At 40.1% G+C, this 23003-nt stretch overlaps 1 protein-coding gene across 11 annotated transcripts in view; it reads left to right on the plus strand.

The window, feature by feature from the left end:
* Nucleotides 1-19150, plus strand: part of LOC308080781 (CD209 antigen-like protein C) — a 72214-nt gene extending 53064 nt beyond the window's left edge. The window contains exons 1-11 of one of the 11 annotated variants that reach the window (XM_080422771.1): nt 2357-3249; nt 3543-3659; nt 5906-6015; nt 6212-6272; nt 6443-6655; nt 7292-7463; nt 10903-11067; nt 11336-11455; nt 17726-17868; nt 18082-18188; nt 18284-19150. In XM_080422771.1, the coding sequence (XP_080278897.1) occupies nt 7292-7463; nt 10903-11067; nt 11336-11455; nt 17726-17868; nt 18082-18188; nt 18284-18413 (837 nt within the window). In that variant the 5' untranslated portion in view covers nt 2357-3249; nt 3543-3659; nt 5906-6015; nt 6212-6272; nt 6443-6655 and the 3' untranslated portion in view covers nt 18414-19150. Of the gene's footprint in view, nt 1-2356; nt 3660-5576; nt 6016-6211; nt 6273-6442; nt 6660-7291; nt 7464-10902; nt 11068-11335; nt 11456-17725; nt 17869-18081; nt 18189-18283 lie in introns of those variants that run through there. The other 10 variants (XM_080422770.1, XM_080422767.1, XM_080422769.1 and 7 more) reach the window with 10 other exon arrangements.
* Nucleotides 19151-23003: the final 3853 nt, after the last annotated feature.

Below are 23003 nucleotides of genomic sequence, written 5' to 3' on the forward strand. Positions count from 1 at the left end.
CAAACCTTGCACAAACCTGCAGGCCCTGCAGGTATCTGATTGAACAGTACATCAGTAACCTGCGTTTTACTCTGCTCTTTATTGCTGGAACTCAACGCACACGTCCTGCTTTGGAATAATAAGGCACATTTTGTACCCCTGGACTTTGACCAACAAACAAAAAATGTCTAAAATGTCTGTTCACAGTTATTCTAGGATGCACTCTGCACTGGACGACAGCCATTTTGAACTGTACCACTGATAAAGTTGCTTGAATTCAGGCAACAAAATGGTTACTCATTGACATGTGACCACTATATGGCCATTAGATACAGTTTACAGTTTAGGCATTTAGCAGACGCTCTTAATCCAGAGCGATTTACAGTAAGCAGGGACACAAGATAATACATCATAATACACATAATACATCAAATGCATAAAAATAGTAATCTAATAATAAAGTAATACATAAGTAAACCAATAATCTAATAATAACTAATACATACGTAAAAAAATGTGTGTCAGTTATCAAATGTTGTACTTCTAATTCATCTACAATAAGTAGGTCAATCTGAGATTGAGATTGTAATGAAACCAGGTTTCATTACAATCTGTTTCTATTCACTTCCTATGTTCACTGAACTGCTCCTTTGAGTTTGTGACCGTGTCCTGGTGGCTGATCTAGTGAGCGTACCATGTAGAAATAAAGCCTCTGGACAAACCGAGTGCTGGTGGATCATGGTCTGCATACAGTCCATGTCCATCAGAGCTTGGTGTGTAGGCCTACTCCCTTGCATACGTACCAGTATGTAGTATGCTGCAGTACCCCTTCTGGACCAGGAGGAGGGCCTGTGAAGCTGGGAGTGCCTCATGGCCTTCAGCTCTTACATCCATCCACACCATATTGCTGTGGACTTAAAAGACCTTTCAGGATTTGTTATGTATGGTCTTTGGTGGTCAGTGTGGAGGTTAAATAGGATGCCAAAGCTCTCTGCTACTGCGCTCTGATCCAGAACCTCAGCCTCAGTACAACAGACAGACACGGCAATACAATGCTTGCTGCTTTCTTATGTAATATTTGACAATTTGGTAACCCTGTATACACTTATTCTCTGTTTGTTTGTTTTTTCACTGTTGAGTGAGAAAACAATGTTGCACATTAAGCTAATCATCTGTGGACAAATAAAGCAAATGTGTAACACCTGCTGTGACATTTCAATAGACTAGAAATGGTAACAAATGCCATACAAATAATATTTTTAGATGGTTTGGAAATTAGTTTTACCTATTTTCTTATTTGTTTAAAAATATATATATATTATAATTGTTTTAAGGCAGAAACACTTTCTGTGAGTGATTTTGTTACTTTTGCAACATTTGCTGGAATTACATTGTGCGAGTTCCAAGTTGTGTTTGAACTCTTCAATGATGTTTTCACATTGGTTATAATATCTACAGGATCATATACAGTGATTATTGCAAAATAAACCCCAACAGGGTGACACAGGACCGATGTGATATTTTACACTAATTATTTATTTTAAAATGGAGGTATTAGCTTCTGCTCAGTGCTTCCATAGCAACATAAACAGACAGAACTGTGGTCTCTGAGATGAAGTTTCCAAATGCATGCAACAGTCTGATCCAACAGGTTTCATACAACCATTTCCATTTTTAATGAACGCTACAGGCCAAAATATCACATTTCAGAGATGTCATGCCTCCTTGACAAATCATCCCCTTTGACAAATGTGAAGACAGAACAGATAGTGTTCCTCAGTCAACTGAAAGACATGAACACTTCACAACAATCTTATGTTAATGCTAACTCACACAACACTGGGGCACATTAAAAAGGGGATGCCATTCATTGTTAGAAAAACTAATCAAAAAAACGAAATCAATAAAAACATTGAAAGAGAGAAAAACTAATGAATACATTTAAGTCATTTAATATTGTATTAGATACAAATTACATTTCCCTCTTTTATCTCAAAGTGTAAACAGATGGAGGTGCTGCTCTCAGCTCAGTGCACACATCAAAGCAAACTAAGGTCACATCAGGACATGTTATGTAGAATAAAATAGCCTAATGTATGTTCAGTATTTCAAAATCATTGTTTTTAGAGTTTGAGAAACATTCATATCCTCCACAGTGTATTGTATTTTAACATTCTGTACGGTTCTAAACAAGTATTTTGTTTTTCCTTAGGCCTGTATTAACAGTCAGTGTCAGATGGGGCCAGTGCCCAGGGGACCTTTACTACATACCAGGGCCCATTGTTAATGTACTGTGAGTACAACCTCTGACCACTAGGGTCCCCATGTCACTGGCAACACATTCTCACTTAGAACTCATCAAATAAGGCAGCTTGGTCACATGACTAGGCGTTACCAATGCCCTCTAGTCACTGGTGTATTTTGACACTGGCCCAGTGGTGACACAATCCACTTCTATAGAAAATCCACAACATCATCATCTACACGCCCACAGTAGTACAATATACAAATAACCACAGTGTTCTATATTTAAACACCCATGGTAGTATAATATAATTAATTATGTATATTGAGTCAATTAATTCAGCATTTTTGTCAGTAGCCTATTATAGTTGTTGCAAGTTTCGCTTATTAACACAAACGTGTTTTGGGTGTTCCTGCCTGCGTGCAGGCATTGAGTGCCTATGAGATCATATCACTGAACTAAGTTAAACTAAACAGTTCTGAGGGAGAACTTGGCCTCAAATGCACTATAGCTCACTTCCTGAAAAGCTCTGTTCAGGCAGTTCAGTTGAAAATGCAACATTTTGATTGGCTGAAGACAGTTCCTCATTGTTGTTCATTGGACTGAACTGCATGAGGAAACAGGCAGCGTTCCCCCATAGACTGACACAGGCAGGAGTGGCTGCTATAGCATCTCTGGTTGGGGCGCCGCTTCCGTCTATGTAAAGATATAGAGAGAGTATCTGTGGTGTCTGAAAGTGGCGCCCAGGAATGTGACCATGAGTTTGTATTGAGTTTGTATTTGATGAGTTGGGAGTGAGAATGTGTTGTCTCTGACCTTTATAGTCAGCCATATTGTTCTTTGTTAATACATGTGTTTTTTCTTATTTCCTGTTCTCATGTGCCTCTCCCCCATCTGCCTGCCTTCTTACAGTTGCAGTGAGTGATTGGAGTGACTCATTGAAATGAACGGGCGGCCATGTTTTTAATCTCTCATGCACTTCTCTTAATACATCCATGTCTGCATTACAGATGAGGTTGTTTCTGGTACATATTCTGTTGGTACACCGTCACCATGTTTATACACAATATCTTGATCCATGTGTACAACATAAACATATGTTTAAATGTTGTACATTGAGCAAAATACTGCACTGAATCTATAAAAAAAATAACTTGACATAAAATCATGCACACAAAGAAGGTTTCAAGAATTTTGAAATGTATTTAAATGAATATGTATTCAGCAACTATTTCTGTAAAAGTGTACAATAATCTACAGCTTTCAGTCAAATGTCATGTATTCACACAGTATTTCCTGTTCTCCCCCCCCCCCACAGCTGCACTGAGTGATCGGAGTGATTCACTGAAATGAATGGACGGCCATGTTTTTATCTCTCATCCACTTCTCTTAATACATCCATGGCTGCAATTACAGAAGGTTGAGGTAGATTCTGGTACATTTGCTGCTGTTGCACCTTCACCATGTTTTACACAATATATTTGTTCCTTGTGCACAAAACAGTTTAAATATGCTCTGTTTTACATTGAGCACAATGTACTGCGTGAGGACAATTTAAATATATAGGCCCATACAAAAATAAACTTTACAGATAAAAGCATGCACACGAAGTAGCTTTCAAGAATTTGTAAATGTTTTGTAAATTAATATGTATTCAGCTGTAATTTCTGTAAAAATCGTACAATAGCCTAGCATTTTCAGTCAAATGTCATGCATTCACAGTATTAAAAACAATAATTACAATTTTGCATTCTGCAGCGATGAAACTGCACTGTGGTCAATGTGTGATCACAATATGAATATGACATTCTGAAATTTCCTCTGCCAGCCGTGTGTGTGTGTGTGTGTGTGTGTGTGTGTGTGTGTGTGTGTGTGTGTGTGTGTGTGTTGACGTCATCAACTCGCGACAGGCATTGTCCCCCTTCAGTAAAAGATGAACTATTTCTAAAATAAATAAAATATCTAAGGTGTTTTTAATTATAATGTATTAAGGCACATTAGGCTTATTAGCCAAGGATCCTTTTAAGAATTTGCTGTGTGTCAGAGGTTAATTCTAAGAGGCCACATTTAAGCACAGAGACGAGCATCCTGTTTCCATTTAGCAGAAGCAGCCCAGTATCACCTCTCTATCAGGAAATGAAAACCACAGCGACATGCATAGACGCTCTGTATAACCTTAGACACCCTGCTGTAGAGTGAACACTGTGTTCCCGATGGCTGCAAACGTTTAAACTAAAATAGACAAAAAGTTGTTGTGTATTCAATGCTTTATTAATCTCACATGGGTAGTGTGCAGTGGTGAATTTCCATCATGACACTTATCATAACCTCTATGATGAGTGTATGATCGAGGGATGGTTTGATCAGTATAGCTTCCACCTCCCTTCAGCCTCAGGGAGAGGTTGAACTGGTGCTAGAATGGTGCTGCTAGCTACCGAGCACACGTCTTGATCCGTGGCCTTGGTCATGACAATCCTGGAGAGTTGTCTCCTCACTTGGTTGGTTGTAAATATCAGGGGTGAGGGAGGACCTTGTACTTGTTGCCTGGCTGTGTGTAGAGGAGGGGTGGCAACCGATGATCTACTTAGTGCTTCCTGTGGTGGGGGGTCGGCTGCGAGAGGGGCAGAGTTGTGCAGGCAGGCAGGGACTGGGCGCTCAAACCTGTCAGCCCGTTCCAGGGTTCCCTCTGACTCAGAGCTAGACTGTTTGTAGCCTGTGATCCTTCTCAACCCCTCCCACACCTCTCTGGAGTTATTGTCATGCAGCTTGCCCTCCTGTTTGTTTGTCTCTGTAGGAGTCATTGGCCGCTAGCGGTGGGGGGAAAAAAATCATTTCAGTGAACAAACAATTTTGTTCACATTCACGGCAATGATCCGTTCATATGATTCGTTCAAATGATTCGTTCAATAGTGCCATTGTCTAGTGAAAAACAACACAACCGCACCGCTGTCTAACAGTTTCAGGAAGTGAACAGGTTATTTCACGTTCACGGCAAAGAACTAGTTCTTATGAACTAATCGATAATGAACGACCCATCACTATTGGCCGCTACACCGGGGCCTTTGACCTCCTCTTGTGTAGTGTGCCATGAAAACTCTTCATCCTGTTCAACAGGGCTATGCTGTTGTTGTTCATCCAGGGTTGTAGTTGGAGAAGTACTGAATGATGGGAATGATGCACTCCAAACATCTCATTTTGCATTCTGCAGTCAGTGTTGAAAGTCACTGTGCAAAGACACTGTCACACATTTATTATTAATGTTTGTTCAGATTGTTCTGAACATTTTCTCTGCTGCTGAAACCCTGTGATCATCCTCTCTCCCTCTCTCTCTCCCTCTCTCTCTCTCTCTCTCTCTCTCTCTCTCTCTCTCTCTCTCTCTCTCTCTCTCTCTCTCTGTGTCTCTGTGAGAGAGAGAGTAAGTGTTTGTAGATTTCTTTCTTGTGAATTGCTGTCAAGGACATTTCTCTGTTTCAAAGTGGAACCATTATTGCTCAAAGGCAACAAGGCATTGTCGTTCCTGTTGCAGCACAAACATATCAGTCAGAATTAATTCATAAAATTGTATAAAGTGTAAATATACACTTCATAAAGTGTATATTTTGGTCAGTTCAGTATAATTCCTTGATGTGAAAGTCAAAAATTACAGTCTTGTTTTTTGTCTCACTTTAGCTGTACTCTCAGTTGCAGGACGGTGTTCTAAAACAGTGAGAAAGCCTCAGAGTTGTTGCTCTGTGTCTGAGGACGTTGTGTCTAAATGCTGCTGGTTGTGATCATAGGCCTGGCCGTGCACTGTGAGTATTCAATGTCACTAAACTAACACATCACTCACTCAGGGATTTTGCTGCTTGACACTTTCTAGCTGTAGCAACTACAAAGGTCACCACAGCATTATCCCAATTAACTGAATTTAACTTTTCATCTAACTATGCCGATGCACGCTATGAAACCTATTCAAAACATGTACACTCCTCCGTGGTATGGCCCTAGGTCAAAGCCTTAAAATGGACGTATGGCATGAGATGTCATTCAATTCAAGAAGATAAAAAAGGTAAACAATGTGTTACACCTGATTTTCTGAATCATGATTTGTCAATTAACATCATACATTTCTAGTCATCATTATTATATACAATACCACAGAGTCACCACTATTATGAACTCTTCATAAAATTCATACTGGTTTATTTGTTTTACTTTTCATTCTCTTTCCCCGCCCAGGATTTCACACATCTGAAAGGCTATCTGTGGTTAAAGAGTCTATTGGTTATTCTGCACAGTGTTTGTGGGCACATGCATGTATGCACCTTCACAAGTGTGTCCAAAAGCACTTGCTTTTGTTTGACAGTGTTAAAGTGAGACTAGAACAGACAGCAGCTCAGTCTATTGTGCAACACTGAAGGCCAATGTAGGACTACACAGATATTGGACAAAGTAAGTTAACATTTAAACACATTTTATATGTATTATATTGTAATCACTTAATGCATAATATTAATATGTACATTATTAACATTTCGTCGCTGTCGGGCAGAATCTCCATATTTCAACTTTGTATGTTTTTGCGTAAATTCATATCCTACTTCATCATACGAGAGTGTCCCACAAAAGTAGTGAAAATAACAGATCTACAAGTTAACAACGCATCGCCATGCGTTGTAAGCTTGCAGGTCGGCTATTTTAAAATGTTTATTTTAATTTTTTTGTTAATAATAAAAATGGAACGGTTTTGGACATACAAGGTTTCCACCCGACAGCAACAATATGCTTTTGCTAACCACTTAAACCCTATATTATTTGTTGTACGTCAAATAGAGTGAATAGCCAATCTACTGTACAAGTTCACTTTTGTTTTGCATTGCAATATGTTGTGAGCTTGTAGATCTGCTATTTTCGCCAAATGTTCATTACGCAGTTTCACTGTACAAGCCGTTTGCACATAGACAATCATGCATGGCTTAATCTTTGAGACAAATATGCTACTGGCAGGATCAACCAGGCTCAGAACAGAGACACTAGGGTTCACATGGTTAATTAACTTGAGTTACTTTGTTTGTGTCGTTCATTAAGATGTCTACAGATACTTCTGACAAGCCAGGCACATCAACACGTGTGAGGTCTGGTGGAGGAGTCAGGAGGGAGAGTCAGCAGGAGAGAGGAGAGGAGGAGAACGTGGAGAATGAAGGAGCAGACAGTCTGAGAGACCACGGCTCTGGCTCACAGGGGGTTACAGGAGATCAAGGTACACATTAACACACTCACAGTGTTTCTATCTCTTCTCACATCATTACTACAGCAGTTTGTGGAATGACAATCACCTCACATTTCATGATGTGACATTTATTTATAATCATTTTAAAGTTATTTGTGGGGCTTTTTTGAGCCTGCAGTCAGGTAACAAAATTATCACCCACCAACTGCCTATGCCCTCATGTACATGTTTGTCCTCTTTGTTGTAAAAACAATAATAAAATAGGACAGAATTTCCAGATTTTTCCAACTTTGCATACAACATTCTTTCTTATTTTTTTTTAAAGCGATGCAGCCAACATACATGTTCTTGTGTTTTGCATTGCCACCTTCAATAGGAATAAATAAGGGACCACAGGCCCACTAGTATACCAAGGGTCTATTCCACGAAAGCGGAATTAAATTATCCTGGTTTGAAAGGCAAATCCACGTTTGACAAGCCTGCGCTGTTCAGCCTGGTTTATTCAGTTCCACGAACGCCAAGCCTGGCTGAGAAGGAGAGGTTTGTCGAGCCAGGATCGTTAAACCAGGCTGAATGTGAGTTCACATATTCCTATAAAAGACCATGAAAGTCGATAGCAGAATCCTTGAACTTGACCAATCATGGAGCCCAAAACCAGAGCGGTGTTCTTCTCTGTGGCTGAACAGCAGCACTGCAGCAGCTCATGGAATCATACAAGGAAGTAAAATTTATAATAAGCAAGAAAGGAAACACGGCCGCAATAAATATAGATCCAGGGAGAAAGCGTGGCAAAGTATTGCCGACAAATTAAATGCACAAGTTGTCCAAAAATATGCAATTAATTTATATAAATCCATAAATATATAATTCAGTTAGGCTTAAATATAAGGAGTTTAAGTGAATGTTGGAATTATAATTATAAACACTTAGAATAATTTTCTAATTTCTAATTTCTAAAATCGAAGATCTACAAGTGAAAAGCTTGCCTTTTGGCGGCCGGGGGTCCCCGGTCCACGGGGATCAACGGGGGGCCGGGGGTCCATGGGGGTCCGGAGGTACACAGGGGGCTGGGGGTCCACGGGGGCGGGGGTCCATGGGGGGCCGGGGACCCCCGGCCGCCATAAGACAAAAACATTTCGGGCTTGTAGATCTTCGATTTTCGCATAAGAATTGAATAAGTGTGGAAAAACTCATTGGTTTATGATTGGAGTCATTGGACTAACAGCTATTTCACAAAACTTGAAGAACAAGGCACTGGATTAATAAAGCTTGGCTGTTAGTCTGGTCCGGACCAGGCTAACTTCACAGCTAAATTGCCATGGTAACTAAGGCAGGATTGCTTCAATTTTCTTTCGTGAAACCGGATCATGGATAAACATATCCAGGTTTACTGGCTAAGTTAACCGATTCCTGGATAATTTAAGCCAGGATAGACGATTAAACCCGGTTTATCCCTAATCCAGGTTTCGTGGAAAGTCAAGCAAAAGTGTAAATAACTTTATATATTAGTTAGAAATATGATAATGATTAATAGATAAGCCCTAAGATTGTTGACAGTTAACCCATTACAAAGCCTGTCAACTGATTCTTCTTTTGTGGCTGAACAGACTTCTACAGAACAGACGTTTCTATGAAAAATACATGCCATTCAGCTGTATGACAACTAGAAGGCCGAAGGCTTAAAATAAAAACAAAAATAAAAATCTGAAGATGGATGGACTGAGGCCTAGTTTAACCCTTTAAGACCTGAGGCCAATTCTACAAATGCCTTTAAAATCATTTTTCTCAAACTTTTTTGTGCCAATGAACCCCAAATTGATATGTATTTGGCCGCGGACCCACATCTGAAAATGATTTTTGCCAGGGATCCCCAGAAGAGAAGATACATATATATATATATATATATATATATATATATATATATATATATATATATATATATATATATATATATATAAATACAATAGCTTGTACATGTATTTATACATATAGCTAAAATCTAAAATGGTTAATATGCAAAACAAATGTATACGAAGTATTAGTGGTCCCTGCTTAGATAGGATAGATTTATTTATTTCGCTGTTTTAAATTGTACATTGTGATAACTAAAGTATCTTAATTTTCAGTCCCAAATCTGAAAGATTGATTGATTGATTGAATACTTTATTAACAGTTTGCACACATTTGTATGAACAGATTTATACAAAAGAATGCTATAGGATAACCCAGATAAGGGGGGGCATTTCCGGTGATGAGCTTAGATTTGTATGGGTTAATGTAGGATATAATGTACTGTAAGCTACAGTTGGCAATATAAAATGTATTAAACAATATACTGTACTATGTCCGCCTTATATGCAGGAAGTCTGAGGTATAAGTTAAAGGAATTCAGCTATGCCACTCTGTGTAGTCTGCTCTTTGCTGCTCGTTCACAGATGTCTGTGTAATTGTGGTGCTCTTATCAGTACAAGATACAAAACATTTAGCCTGGCGTGGCCAGACTAATATCACTGCATAGAGGCATTTTCTTTTTTTGCAATGGCAGATTCGTCTGGAACCAGGCTACAAAACATTATCCACTACAAATTTAAGATGTATGTACTAATATATTAGCTAAAAAAATATATTCTAGTGACCCAGAATATGTGTCCCAATTTTATAGATGTGGTGGTGGTCCCTTTTTTAAAATTTTTAGAAAGCTTTGCATGCAGCTTGATAAGAGGCTTTCGAAGCTAGTTCACCATATATTTAGCATATATTCATCATATCTGTTGACCGTTGCTTGTGTTGAGATATTTGAGACTAGCTCAGTAGCTACAGTAGAAGTGTTACACAGATATCTGAGACTATAGCTCTAGAAGTATTACACAGGTTTTTATTTTAAGTGACAGAGGGTTGTCTCCAAGCGATGCTGCAGTGCTGTCAAACTTCATAGATTAGATTAGTTTGAAAGCAAGTATATTTTATTTTCATAATAATATGTTGGATTTGTGTTGAAGTGTATTTTCAGACATTTAATCTTTTTGAAAATAAAATAAATAAAAATGGTCCTGTCACACAAGAAATTGGCAGCTCCACTATAGTAACTCTGAAGACCCCCTATAGGTGTCCTGGACCCCCCGTTGAAGACCCCTGGTCTAAATAATAGTTAGATAATAGAGTTCTAAACATTTCAACAGTAAAGTCTACAAAAAAGCATTTTCATGTCTGAGGTTGGTTAATTTGAACTTCAGAGCAGCTGCTAGTGTTTGGGGATGGAATTGTTTTCTAAGTCACTAAATTATATTTTACTCTAATAGGATGCTATACATTTGCCAGGGTATATTATCAAGCAAAACCTTAAGTTGTTCACTGTATACAGTGTACTGTAGAGAGACAGGAAACACAGAGAGAGTATGGGAGTGACCTGCAGAAAACGCATGTGAAACTGATCATATTAAAGTTGAACTCTTGTACTGTTATCCTCCAGTTGTCCAGAGAGAACTCATCCTCCAGAGAGAACTCACCATCCAGAGAGACCTCAACCTTCAGAGAGAACTCACCATCCAGATGAACATCGTCAGAGCGTGTGCAGTGATTCTCACATTGATGTTTGCTATATTCACAGTGAGAACCGTAGACAGGGCCATGGACTGTGAGTATCAGATGGTCAAAGGTCAAATTCATGCACTAACAACAATAAAATGACACTTGTGTCTCACACAAGAACCCTACCATGCTTCACTATTGATAGTATGTGGTTCACTAGAACTTTATACATGTTGAGACCTATTCACATAAAAACACACCTGATCAGGAGCATCGAGGTTTCTTCTTCTCTAAGCTGCTTTTCTACACAGATGTGTGACCTCATCATGAACAGTAGCAACAAATATCCTCTGCTTTTGGTCATTAATTTGCAGGTAATTCAGCCAATTCCGAGTTACTGTCCAACCTGACCCTTGAGAGGAACCAGTGCCAGACCAGATATGACAACCTGACCCTGAAGATACAGCAATTAGAATGTGAATTAGAGACAGCAGGTGAGAGAGGTTACACACCTTTTTTGAAGGAATATTAATTAGTGTATTATTATTATTATTATTATTATTATTATTATTTTTATTTTTTTTATTATTATTATTATTCTCATTACCCTTATTATTATTATTATTATTATTATTATTATTATTATTATTATTACCCTTATTATTGTTGTTGTCAGGGATATGGTATTAAAAACTGTAAGTAAAGCCTCACTGCTGGTTTATCATCACTTTCATAGAACCATGTAAAAAAAAAAAAGAAATCTTTTAGTTTTTAAAATCGCAGTTTTCCTATAACCACACAAACCCTCACTTCCCTATTGGGCATGTCTTAAAGCAGCACTATGTAACTTTCCTCTTCTACCCCGGATTTGAACCTGGTTTCCTGCTTAAGTGCTGACATTTTTACCATTGCACTAACATAGCTGGCCTGCTTGCTCAGGGGATAAATTGAATCTTGACCATCAGGTCAAAAATCGTGTTAGTTCCTGTGTCTAGGTGAGACATGACCTTTGACACAATCTAAATGTCTCAATAGAAGAGCAGGGTGAGTCTACCATACAGATTGGACAAAATTACATGTATTAATTAAACAAAAGTTACATTGGCTTTAATAGGTGAACATTCAGCAAAAATATCAGATCTACAAGCTCACAACACACCACATTGCAATGTGTTATGAGTCTGTATATCTGCTATCTTCACTGTTGGCGATACAACAAAGTTTATAAGATTTGAACGGTTAAATACAAATGTAGACATGCATGAAATGTCCTTATATTACATCACTCACTGACTGTACTAATATTACTAAGTCTCTGAGACCTTGGTAGTAGAAACGTTATATAAAAGTAACAAGATTACTTTAATCTTCATGGTGACTCTTAACAGTGTGTTTGTATCACTGGCCCGGATTCATAAAGGGATTTACGACCATATTTTGTACGTACCGGCATTTAGGACAAATCCTACACCTGCAGTCGGATTCATAAAAGTTTTTTGGTCTGTGTTTTGTGCGTCAGGTGCGCACGTTCTCAGGTCAGCCCCGAGGCTGTCTTACCAGGCAGCGGCGGACTGGCCATTTGGCGTACCGGGCAATTTTTTTTTTTTTTTTATATTTTTGCTCCCGTTTTAGGATTATTACGGTCATTTCCGGGTCGCGCGGCCAAATTATTAGTTACGTTAATGTTTGGGCTGGGACGCTTTCCAGCAGGGGCCTCAGTGCGGCTGCAGAGTTCATGTGCAGGGCTGGGCCGCCCCCCCCCCCCAGTCCGGTCCTGTTACCAGGGGCTGAAATGTGCGTATATCTTTAGAATGCTTTATTCTTCATGCCAAAATCAATTACAACAGTGGAAAACCTCAAATAAAATATATATGTGCCCAACATTTGTCAACACATATATATAAAAAATAAATATAAATTGCTTGTAGCCTATGCATAATATAGACATGATGTAGATTCCACCGCTTTTTATTTATTTTCTAGGCTATCAGTTCCATTTAGAGCTGAATTATTAGGTCCCTCGGTGTGTTTGCCAGCGGGCCATCTCAGCCAAAGTGTCACGTAATAATGAAAATAGGCTATCATGCTTAATGAAACTGCGGAGGGACTGACGCACCATTGTCCGTGCCGCGGTATTAATTTGTAGGCTAATAGCCTACTGTAGGCTACTCTACTGTATATTGATCACATGAACGCCACACACAACAGCCTAATAAATGTTACCATCTGATGAGGAAACTATAGTGATGAAAGCTGTGTCCAGAAGATCCATTCCCCATTCAGACGTAGGACAGTGATATATTAATCAAAAATTAACTAATTTAATCAATAAGTAATCAATAAGCTCTGGTCCATAATCTGATAGCAGCGTTCCACTTGTAGGCGGGTGCATATATGAAAAAAAAGCACCTTACCCAAAAAAAATTGGAACAAAAGGTTTCTCAACTGTTTTCTGTAATATGTGGTGTCCTGAATAACATACTAAAAGTCTACCAAAGTTTGATCACTGGAAAGGTGTTATTTTCAAGATGGCGTCCACGATGCCCAAAAAAATCATTAAAACAGCCTAACTCCTTCATTATTTATCCTAGACAAGTACTTTTTGTGTCTAACCGTATGTTTTTGGGGCCTAGGAATCCATTGGACTTGTCCAAATTGCAGAGATACAATTAGATAATTGTGAATTCCAATATTTAGTTTGTGACTCTATTAAAACCCTTTGAAATGGTCTCCCATTTCAAGTTAACTAGTACAACAATGCCATGCAGGAATTCAATGATCTCATCTACACGACCAGTGAGCAACACAGAGAATCCACAGATTCCAGGATGAAACGAGATCACGCTGACCAGGAAAAGATCAAAGAAAAACGTGGCACTTTTAAACCATTCTCTCTAGACCCATCTCTGAGAAACATTGTGACTGGTGTAGTCGCCAAAGAAGACGTGAATATTCATGAGTTTGAGACTGTTGGGAATGAGTTCATTGAAAAAATTGTTGGAAAGCCCATTTTTGGGATCTCATTCAAACGCAAAGACCGGGCAAAAACCCTTGCAGATGAGTCTAGCATCAAAGTTACCAAAGACCGAACCATTGATCCTGCTCTGTTGTTCCAACGATTTCTGATTATGTCAAAAACCGGAGACCTTTCACTGGAAGATGTAATGACCTATGAGCTCAGCCCATTCCCTGCAGCCCTGTTTGAAGCCAAATAAATATTCCGTAAGGCTGACAAACCCCAACTAGCTCAGGCAGTGACTGAACTGTCAAGCGAGGAATCAAAGAAAACTATACTGGATTCTATCCCACCAACTGAACAGTATGTCCTTGATGGTGGCTCCCTGATTCATCGCTTGCCATGGAAAATGGGTGACAGTTATGGTGTCATTGCACAGTCCTATGCTGACTTTACCATACACCAATATGGTGAATGGGTTTCTGCTCCCAAATCTGCTCCCAAATCAAGCAAAAAATGTGGTAGAGGACCTTGGGAGCAAGGCAATGGCAGTTATGTTTGGTGGCAAGAATACAGATTCACTTTCATCTTTGTGCTACAAACTTCTAAGCAAGAAAATTGTGTCTGCCAAATCATTTGTCAACCCAGAACATCTCCCTCCAACAGAGTCCTTGACTAAATATCACTGCCAAAGAGTTTATTACCAGATCATGGTGTGGACTGAAATGGAGAGTGACATGAATCCGGTGGATTGGGGATGGAGATTGGAGGACAATCACTTTGTGCCAGTTATGACCAATAAAACTGCTGCCCCAGAAAGCCTCCTGCATATGGTCTACTGTAATTGCAAAACTGCTTGCCAAACATAACGGTGTAGTAGCAGACAATACGGACTGCCATGTATGCCTGCTTGTGAACCATGTCAAGTCGAGAATTGTGAGAATCCGCCAGGAAGAGTGTGATAACTCATTGTGTGATAACTCATTGTAAATCTGGTGTGGATCCAAGAAAAAGATAAAAGAAAAGAAAAATACAAACAAATATAAAAAAAAATACAAAAAATACAAAAACAATATCTATACTACAATCCGCAGACTGGCTGAAAGCGGGAAAAACATCAGTCACCGGTGTCAGTTGCATGTTAGGTTTAGCTTTTGGTTTGCATGATGCAGTTAGGTTTCGCTTTCGGTTTGCATGCTGCAGTTAGGTTTCGCTTTCGTTTTGCGCTTTGTACAGTACAGTACAGTACAGTACAGTACAGACCGTACAGTACAGTACAGTACAGACCGTACAGTACAGTACAGTACAGTACAGTACAGACCGTACAGTACAGTACAGACCGTACAGTACAGTACAGTACAGTACAGTACAGTACAGTACAGACTGTACAGTACAGTACAGTACAGACCGTACAGTACAGTACAGACCGTACAGTACAGTACAGTACAGTACAGTACAGACCGTACAGTACAGTACAGTACAGTACAGTACAGTACAGACCGTACAGTACAGTACAGTACAGTACAGACCGTACAGTACAGACCGTACAGTACAGTACAGTACAGTACAGTACAGTACAGTACAGTACTTTTTTTTTTTTTTTTTATCCCATGATTTTGTACCCCCAAATGACATTTTCTTTGGGGGGGTTGGGGGGGGGGGTTAGGGGGGGTACTAGAATTCTGCCCGCGTAGCGGGCAGAACTTCTAGTAAAATACAAAAGCATGAAAGAAAAAAGTTTTTAAAAAAATAGGGTTTAGCGCAGTGGTGTCCAAACTTTTTTCAAAGGGGGCCTAATTAGAAAATATGAAAACACCCAAGGGCCAGCTTGCTCGCGCACGCATTTTTTTTTGATTATAGGCGGATTTTGGGCAAAAATGTGCGGTTTTCAGGTGGATTTTGGGCGTTTTGGGGCGTTTTATTGTTACTTTATTTCGGTTTTAGGGTTAAGCAAGAGCTAGAGAAGGTGCAACCATCCTGAGGCGAAGGAGGAAAATGCAACTTTCACTTTTATCAATCTTTAAAAAAATTTGAAGGTGCAGGCGGGCCGTTCATAATAGAATTTAGGAATGAAGCCAAGGGCCGTATAAAATTTGTCCTCGGGCCGCAAATGGCCCGTGGGCCGGACTTTGGACACCACTGGTTTAGCGGTACTGAGCCTTCACGCGGCGGCCCTGTTTTGACTAATTTCACAGTACCACGCAGTAATAATGCATTTATTCCCAAAATAAATTGTTGAAAGCTTCAACAGAATTTGAATTATAAGTAAAATCACCAATGCTGGGCATTATGTCACGTGGAAAAGGAGAAATATCCTGTTATATTGGACTAGTTTCTTAATTCTTTACATAAATACCCTTATAACCAATTTTTTAATACATAATTGTACTTATCAATACATAATTGTACTTATAATCACTTCACTATAATTTATATAAGCTAATTGGATTCCTAGATCACCAAAACATAGGGTTAGACACCAAAATTACTTGCCTAGGATGAATAATGGAGGAGTAATGGTCTTTTAAGGAACTGGCGGCGGCCATCTTGAAAATTTTACATTTCTAGTGGTCCGATTTTGGTAGACTTTTGATATGTTATTAAGTACACCTGATACTACAATAAACCATTGAGAAACCTTTTGTTCCAATTTTTTTTGGGTCAAACCATATCTGCACCCGCCTATATTGTATGCCCTGGATTTATTTTCAACATCATCTTTTTACCTGGTAAACGTGAGCAATGTTATATCCTTTCCAGGTTATTAGTCTATTATTTGCTGGCGGGGTTAAACCTTGTAAACATTACACATTACGTTCAGCTGATCCATCGTGCAATAGTGGGACTCGCTTCCAGACAGATCAGAATGATGTTCAAGTTCTCTGTCAGTGTCAAGGCAATGCGGCCGACGGCTGTAAGTTTGGACGAGAAGTTAAACTTCTGCAGCTCCGGTGCTGCCAGATTTTGTGAGAGAAATAAGCAACCAGGTCTATGAAAATAAGCCCAAAAGAAGCAACTGGCACTTAGGCCATTATAAGCACTTTAATTAAACCGTTGTGAGCTATATTTAAAAAAGAATCTTGTAATAAAATTTGGAATATTTGGAAGATTTTTTTAAACATTCTAACAACACAAATCTGCCTTCAGCTGGCACAAAACATTTTCAGATGGGGCTTATAGGGATAAATTAGCCTACAGTACATATTCCATGACATAAAAATATTTGAGAACCACCGGTTAAAACAATTGAACAATTGTGAAGCAAGCCCAAATAACCAACTACACTTTAGAAACAAGCCCAAAAACACTGTGCCGTAAAGTGACGTTAAAAGTTGGATGCTGTTGGATGCAGACCAACCTGGTCATACGCACGTCTCTGGGATATACGAACCCCTTTATGAATTGCACGTCAGTTTGTGAGTACCAAAAATACGACCTCCTTTACGAACTTTATTTACCCCATATTTACGACCCTCTTTATGAATCCGGGCCATAGATCCTAAATGTCCACTCAACTCTGTCCAGAGTGTCTGTCTTTAACAGTGTGTCTGTATCACTGATCCCCCCCATCCATCTGTCAGGTCACAGTCAGAATCACATGTGCAAGTGGAATGTGGCATTTAGTGTTTATGAAACATTAGTTAAACATGCATACACATTCTAAAAAAGGTGCAGAAACATAAGTTATATCAAATAAAAATGGTTTGCCAAGGACTAATTATAACTGACTTATTATAACTAATCTATGTGTTAAATTGATTGTTAGAACAGTGAAAATCCATCACTAAAACTCCTGTGTGATGTTTAGTCAAGTCGTGTCCCAGTGGATGGCAGAGGTTTGGATGCAGCTGTTATTACAGATCTACTGAAAAGAAAACCTGGGAGGAAAGCAGAGAACAATGTCTGAAGACAGCAGCACATCTGGTGATCATCAACAGTGAAGAAGAACAGGTGTGTGTGTGTGTGTGTGTGTGTGTGTGTGTGTGTGTGTGTGTGTGTGTGTGTGTGTGTGTGTGTGTGTGTGTGTGTGTGTGTGTGTGTGTGTGTGTGTGTGTGTGTGTGTGTGTGTGTGTGTGTGTGTGTGTGTGTGTGTGTGTGTGTGTGTGGTCAAGACCTGCATGCATTAAACAAAATGTATTATTGTTCAATTATTGACAAAATCAGGAATTCATCAAGGGATTGAACCATGGGGGTGAAGAATCTTGGATAGGTCTGAAAAAGACCACGGGTGACAATTGGACATGGGTGAATGGAACAACACTGAAAACACAGTGAGACATTTACAAAGTTTTCCTATTGTAATTCTATCAAATCACAGTATGTGAGTGAGTGGATGTGGTTAAATACATTTATGTTTACTCTGCAGGTACTGGGCCAGTGGACAGCCTGTTGACTATCTTAACTGGAACTGTGCAGTATACAAGCACAGTGATGGAACATGGGCTAATAACTTTTGCTCAGAAAAATATACATCCAAGTGGATCTGTGAAATGTGATCCACCTCTTAACTTCATTGATGAAACTGCAGCTTACTGTGGCATTCAGCGCCAAGTTAAACAGTTGCAATTGAGGACAGAAGTCCTGACGTCACTCGTCCATCCCCTGGGTCGTAAAGTAATTTCTCTATGGAGAATAACATAATTGGGTCATCATAGAAGTAGCCTCGGAAACCCATGCCTTTTTGTCATAGAAGCGTCTCATATAAGAGCTGTCTCGACGATATTGTCAGGGAGGTGGCTCTGTATTGTTTATGATTGTCAGTCAATCATAATTGAAACAGTCCGTTTCTGTGAAAAATGTACTAATTTGGCGGAAATGAAGTGAATATAGAGAAAATCAAAATATTGTATTAACTGTTGTACACATAATCACATTAACTCTCTCAGTGCCACGGCCCGAGATATCCCGAGTTTTTCCCGAGTACCCTCCGTGCCAGCACGAGAAATCCCGAGTTTTTACTTTTGACTGTGGTCGCGCTATTCTGTTTATTTTTCATGATCACTTTCACTTCCTTCAGACTCACTGGGTCCCGGTTTCATGACGCAGATTCCGTTTCCGGTTCTCTTTTTTTTTCCGCTGTCATTTTCGGCCAGAATAGGGAAAGTCACGGTTTTTCACGCGGTATACAAAACGAACGGAGAGGTTTACTTCTGTTCTCTTTGGTCTGGGTGACGATCAGTCATCGTAGTCGTGTATCACATGCGTGGACGCGAACAGCCTTTTTGCATGTAGTTTAAGCGCAAGGGGGCGGGGGGCGGGTGGGGAGAGAGCCTGGCAACGCGAGCTATGTTAGTGCACTGAGTGTCAGTTGGGGCAAACGCAGTCCCCACAACATCATTTACGATTCTGTGCCTATCGGTAGATAACTCGGCGCTAAAGTATAGTTTTGGACCATCAAATCAAATCAAATCAAATCAAACTTTATTTATATAGCACATTTACATCGACAGGTCGAACCAAAGTGCTTCACAGTACAGAGCATAGTAGCATAGACAGGCAATGAATTAAATAGAATTAAAAGCAATAGAGTAAAAATGAGTCTTTAGTAGGGACTTGAAGGCCGTCAAAGACCGAGCAGTGCGAACATGGAGAGGCAGGGCGTTCCAGAGATTGGGACCGGCCACGGCGAACGCACGAGCTCCTCTGGTCCTGAAGTGTGTGTCAGGCACAACCAGGAGAGACTGATTGGCCGATCTCAGGGCTCTTGTTGGGGCGTAAGGAATGATCAATTGAGCTAGACATGGAGGAGACAGGTCATTTTGGGCTTTAAAAACAAACACTAAAATCTTAAAATCAATTCTGAAGTGGACAGGGAGCCAGTGGAGGGAGGCGAGGACTGGGGTGATATGGTCCCGCCTATTGGTGTTGGTGAGGAGGCGGGCGGCGGCATTTTGCACAAGCTGAAGACGCCGGATAGCGGACTGATCAATGCCTACATAGAGAGCATTACAGTAGTCTAATCTAGTTAAAATAAACGCGTGGACGACTCGCTCGAGGTCGATACGGGGTAGATAGGCCTTTGCCCTGGCTAGAAGCCTAAGCTGAAAAAAGCTAGCCTTGACCACGGAGCTAATATGCTTGTTGAATTTGAGTTTATTGTCGAAGGTGACACCAAGGCTCTTAACTGAGGAACGGATATTATCACTGAGGGGGCCGAGTGGGGTGATGGGTGAGCTAGGGTTATTGTCGAAGATGATGACTTCGGTCTTGCTTTCGTTCAGAGTGAGAAAGTTTGTGTTCATCCAGGATTTTATATCAGAGAGGCATTTTAACAGTGGCTGGGCGGGGTCAGTGCTGGTCATATTTAACGGTAAATAGAGCTGAATATCATCTGCATAGAAATGAAATGATAGATTGTGTTGCTTAATGAGTGAGCCTAATGGGAGCATATAGAGCAGAAAGAGGATGGGACCAATACAAGGATGGAACCCTGAGGGACGCCGCAGGTTAGAGGGGCCACACTAGAGTTAAAATCGCCTAGTCTAACTTTAAAACTACGGTCGGTAAGGTAAGACCTGAACCATAGTAGGGCAGTACCAGAAATGCCAACGTGGTGCTCCAATCTAGACAGTAGGATCCGATGATCCACTGTGACCATGACGGAGGCACGCCGACTCAGCAGACCTTGAGGCCGAGGAGTCGCGCCCGAGCGCCTCCAGGCGCGAGTGCCCGCGACGACCGGCCGATGGTCTGCTAGTCAACTAAGCGCCGTCCGAGTTATGTACCGATAGGCACAGAATCGTAAATTATGTTGTGGGGACTGCGTTTGCCCCAACTCAGTGCACTAACATAGCTCGCGTCGCCAGGCTCTCTCCCCACCCGCCCCCCGCACCCCGCCCCCTTGCGCTTAAACTACATGCAAAAAGGCTGTTCGCGTATCACATCGTATTTTACCCCGATCACAGATTGTCGAAAACGTCACATCCGTTTTTTGACCGGATGTGACGTAGGCCTGTTTGGGAGGGGTCGAGCGAGTCAGCGAGGTAATCAATGTGTCGATTTGCTGCTCTCTACTGGTAGAACTGTCATAGGTGTTTAAAATTGCAGAAGACAAGCTATTTGAAAATTCAATTACAAAATAGCAAAAAAACGAAAATTGCTGGCACTGGGGGAGTACTTTATGAAAATACTCTGGCACTGAGAGAGTTATTACAAACCAGCAAATATTATGACTTAATTACTATAGCCTGGTTATTGTTATTTTATTCATGCTTCATCAATGTGTAACTGAGGAACATCAGATTGCTGTTTATTGAATACACCTCAGCATTCAACACCATTGTGTCCTCCAAGTCATCACCAAGAGACCCAGGATTCAACACACCCTGGGCAACTGAATCCTGGACTTTCTGACAGACCCAGATCTCACTGTGTAGAAAATAAGGTTTTACTTAATTTTATTCTATTTTGCAACGCTGTTTTACTGGTCTTTCTATGTTGCTTTTGTCATGGCTTTTTCATATAAACAATAAACAAAATAAATAAACAGATGTTATGCTTAGTATCACTATCATTAAAATGTATTGTAATAGTAAAGCAAAGGGCTAATGCCTGCTATTTCTGTGTGGTGCTCTTGTGTTCGATAATGCTTTGCTTCAGTTTTCTGGTGGTTTTACTGACACCACAAAGGCAACACAACATATAAACGAAGAGCAGGTGCTGCTTTTGATGGGAATGACTGTGTGCATGACTGCAATGCTTAATATTGGAGGTGTTGCATTGGTCACAGCTGCCACAGTGATAATTCCCATTAATATAGGTAAAGGGCTGAATGTCTGAATGGTTTATGCGTTATAATTAATTGAAAACAGTAGATAATTCTGTGTCTGATTGTACAATGTGCCAGTGTTTCTTAAAAACAATCATGTGAGCTGGGGGAGTAGTCATACATGACATGTTTCATCTCTGGAATACTCTCCTATTGCACATGGCACCAGGACAGCAGGTGTACTTCGGCCTATAGTCACGTTTTTGGCTCTGTAGGAGGAAAACCACTGCAGTAGGCCTTGCAGTTAGTCCCTATACCTATCACAATGGCCCCGATTCATAAAGGGATTTACGACCATATTTTGTACCTACCGGCATTTAGGACAAATCCTACACCTGCAGTCGGATTCATAAAAGTTTTTTAGTCTGTGTTTTGTGCGTCAGGTGCGCACGTTCTCAGGTCAGCCCTGAGGCTGTCTTACCAGGGCTGAAATGTGCGTATGTCTTTAGAATGCTTTATTCTTCATGCCAAAATCAATTACAACAGTGGCAAACCTCAAATAAAATATATATATGCCCAACATTTGTCAACACATATATATAAAAAATAAAAAAATAAATGTCAAACTATATATTGCTTGTAGCCTACAGTATGCATCATATAGACATGATGTAGATTCCACCGCTTTTTTTTTTTTTTTTCTAGGCCATCAGTTGCATTTAGAGTTGAATTATTAGGTCCCCGTCCCTCAGTGTGTTTGCCAGCGGGCCAAAGTGTCATGTAATAATGAAAATAGGCTATGATGCCTTAATGAAACTGCGGAGGGACTGACGCACCTCTGTCCGTGCTGCAGTATTAATTTGTAGGCTAATAGTCTACTGTAGGCTACTCTACTGTATTTTGATCACATGAACACCACACACAACAGATCTAATATTCCCCATTCCGACGTAGGACAGTGATATATTAATCAAAAATGCACTAATTTAATCAATAAGTAATCAATAAGCTCTGGTCCATAATCGGATAGCAGCGTTCCACTTGTATGCTGGATTTCATCATCTTTTTACCTTGGTAAAAGTCCGCAATGTTCATTAGAAAAGGCTTATATATATCCTTTCCACGTTTTATTAGCCTTTTATTTGGTAATGGGGTTAAACCTTGTAAACTTATTTATTCTCATTACACATGAGAGCATTTATTACGTGATCCGCTTCCAGACAGAACAGTAAGCTGTCAAGGCGATGCGAAGCCTCATCTGTTATCTTTAGACGAGGCGGAGTTGAACTTCAAACTTTCATCAGCGTTGCCAGATGTTGTGAGAGAAATAAGCAACCAGGTCTAGGAAAACAAGCCCAAAAGAAGCAACTGGCACTTA

This window comes from Gymnoscopelus braueri (genome assembly GCF_963280865.1).
Source record: "Gymnoscopelus braueri genome assembly, chromosome: 24".
Taxonomy (NCBI): domain Eukaryota; kingdom Metazoa; phylum Chordata; class Actinopteri; order Myctophiformes; family Myctophidae; genus Gymnoscopelus; species Gymnoscopelus braueri.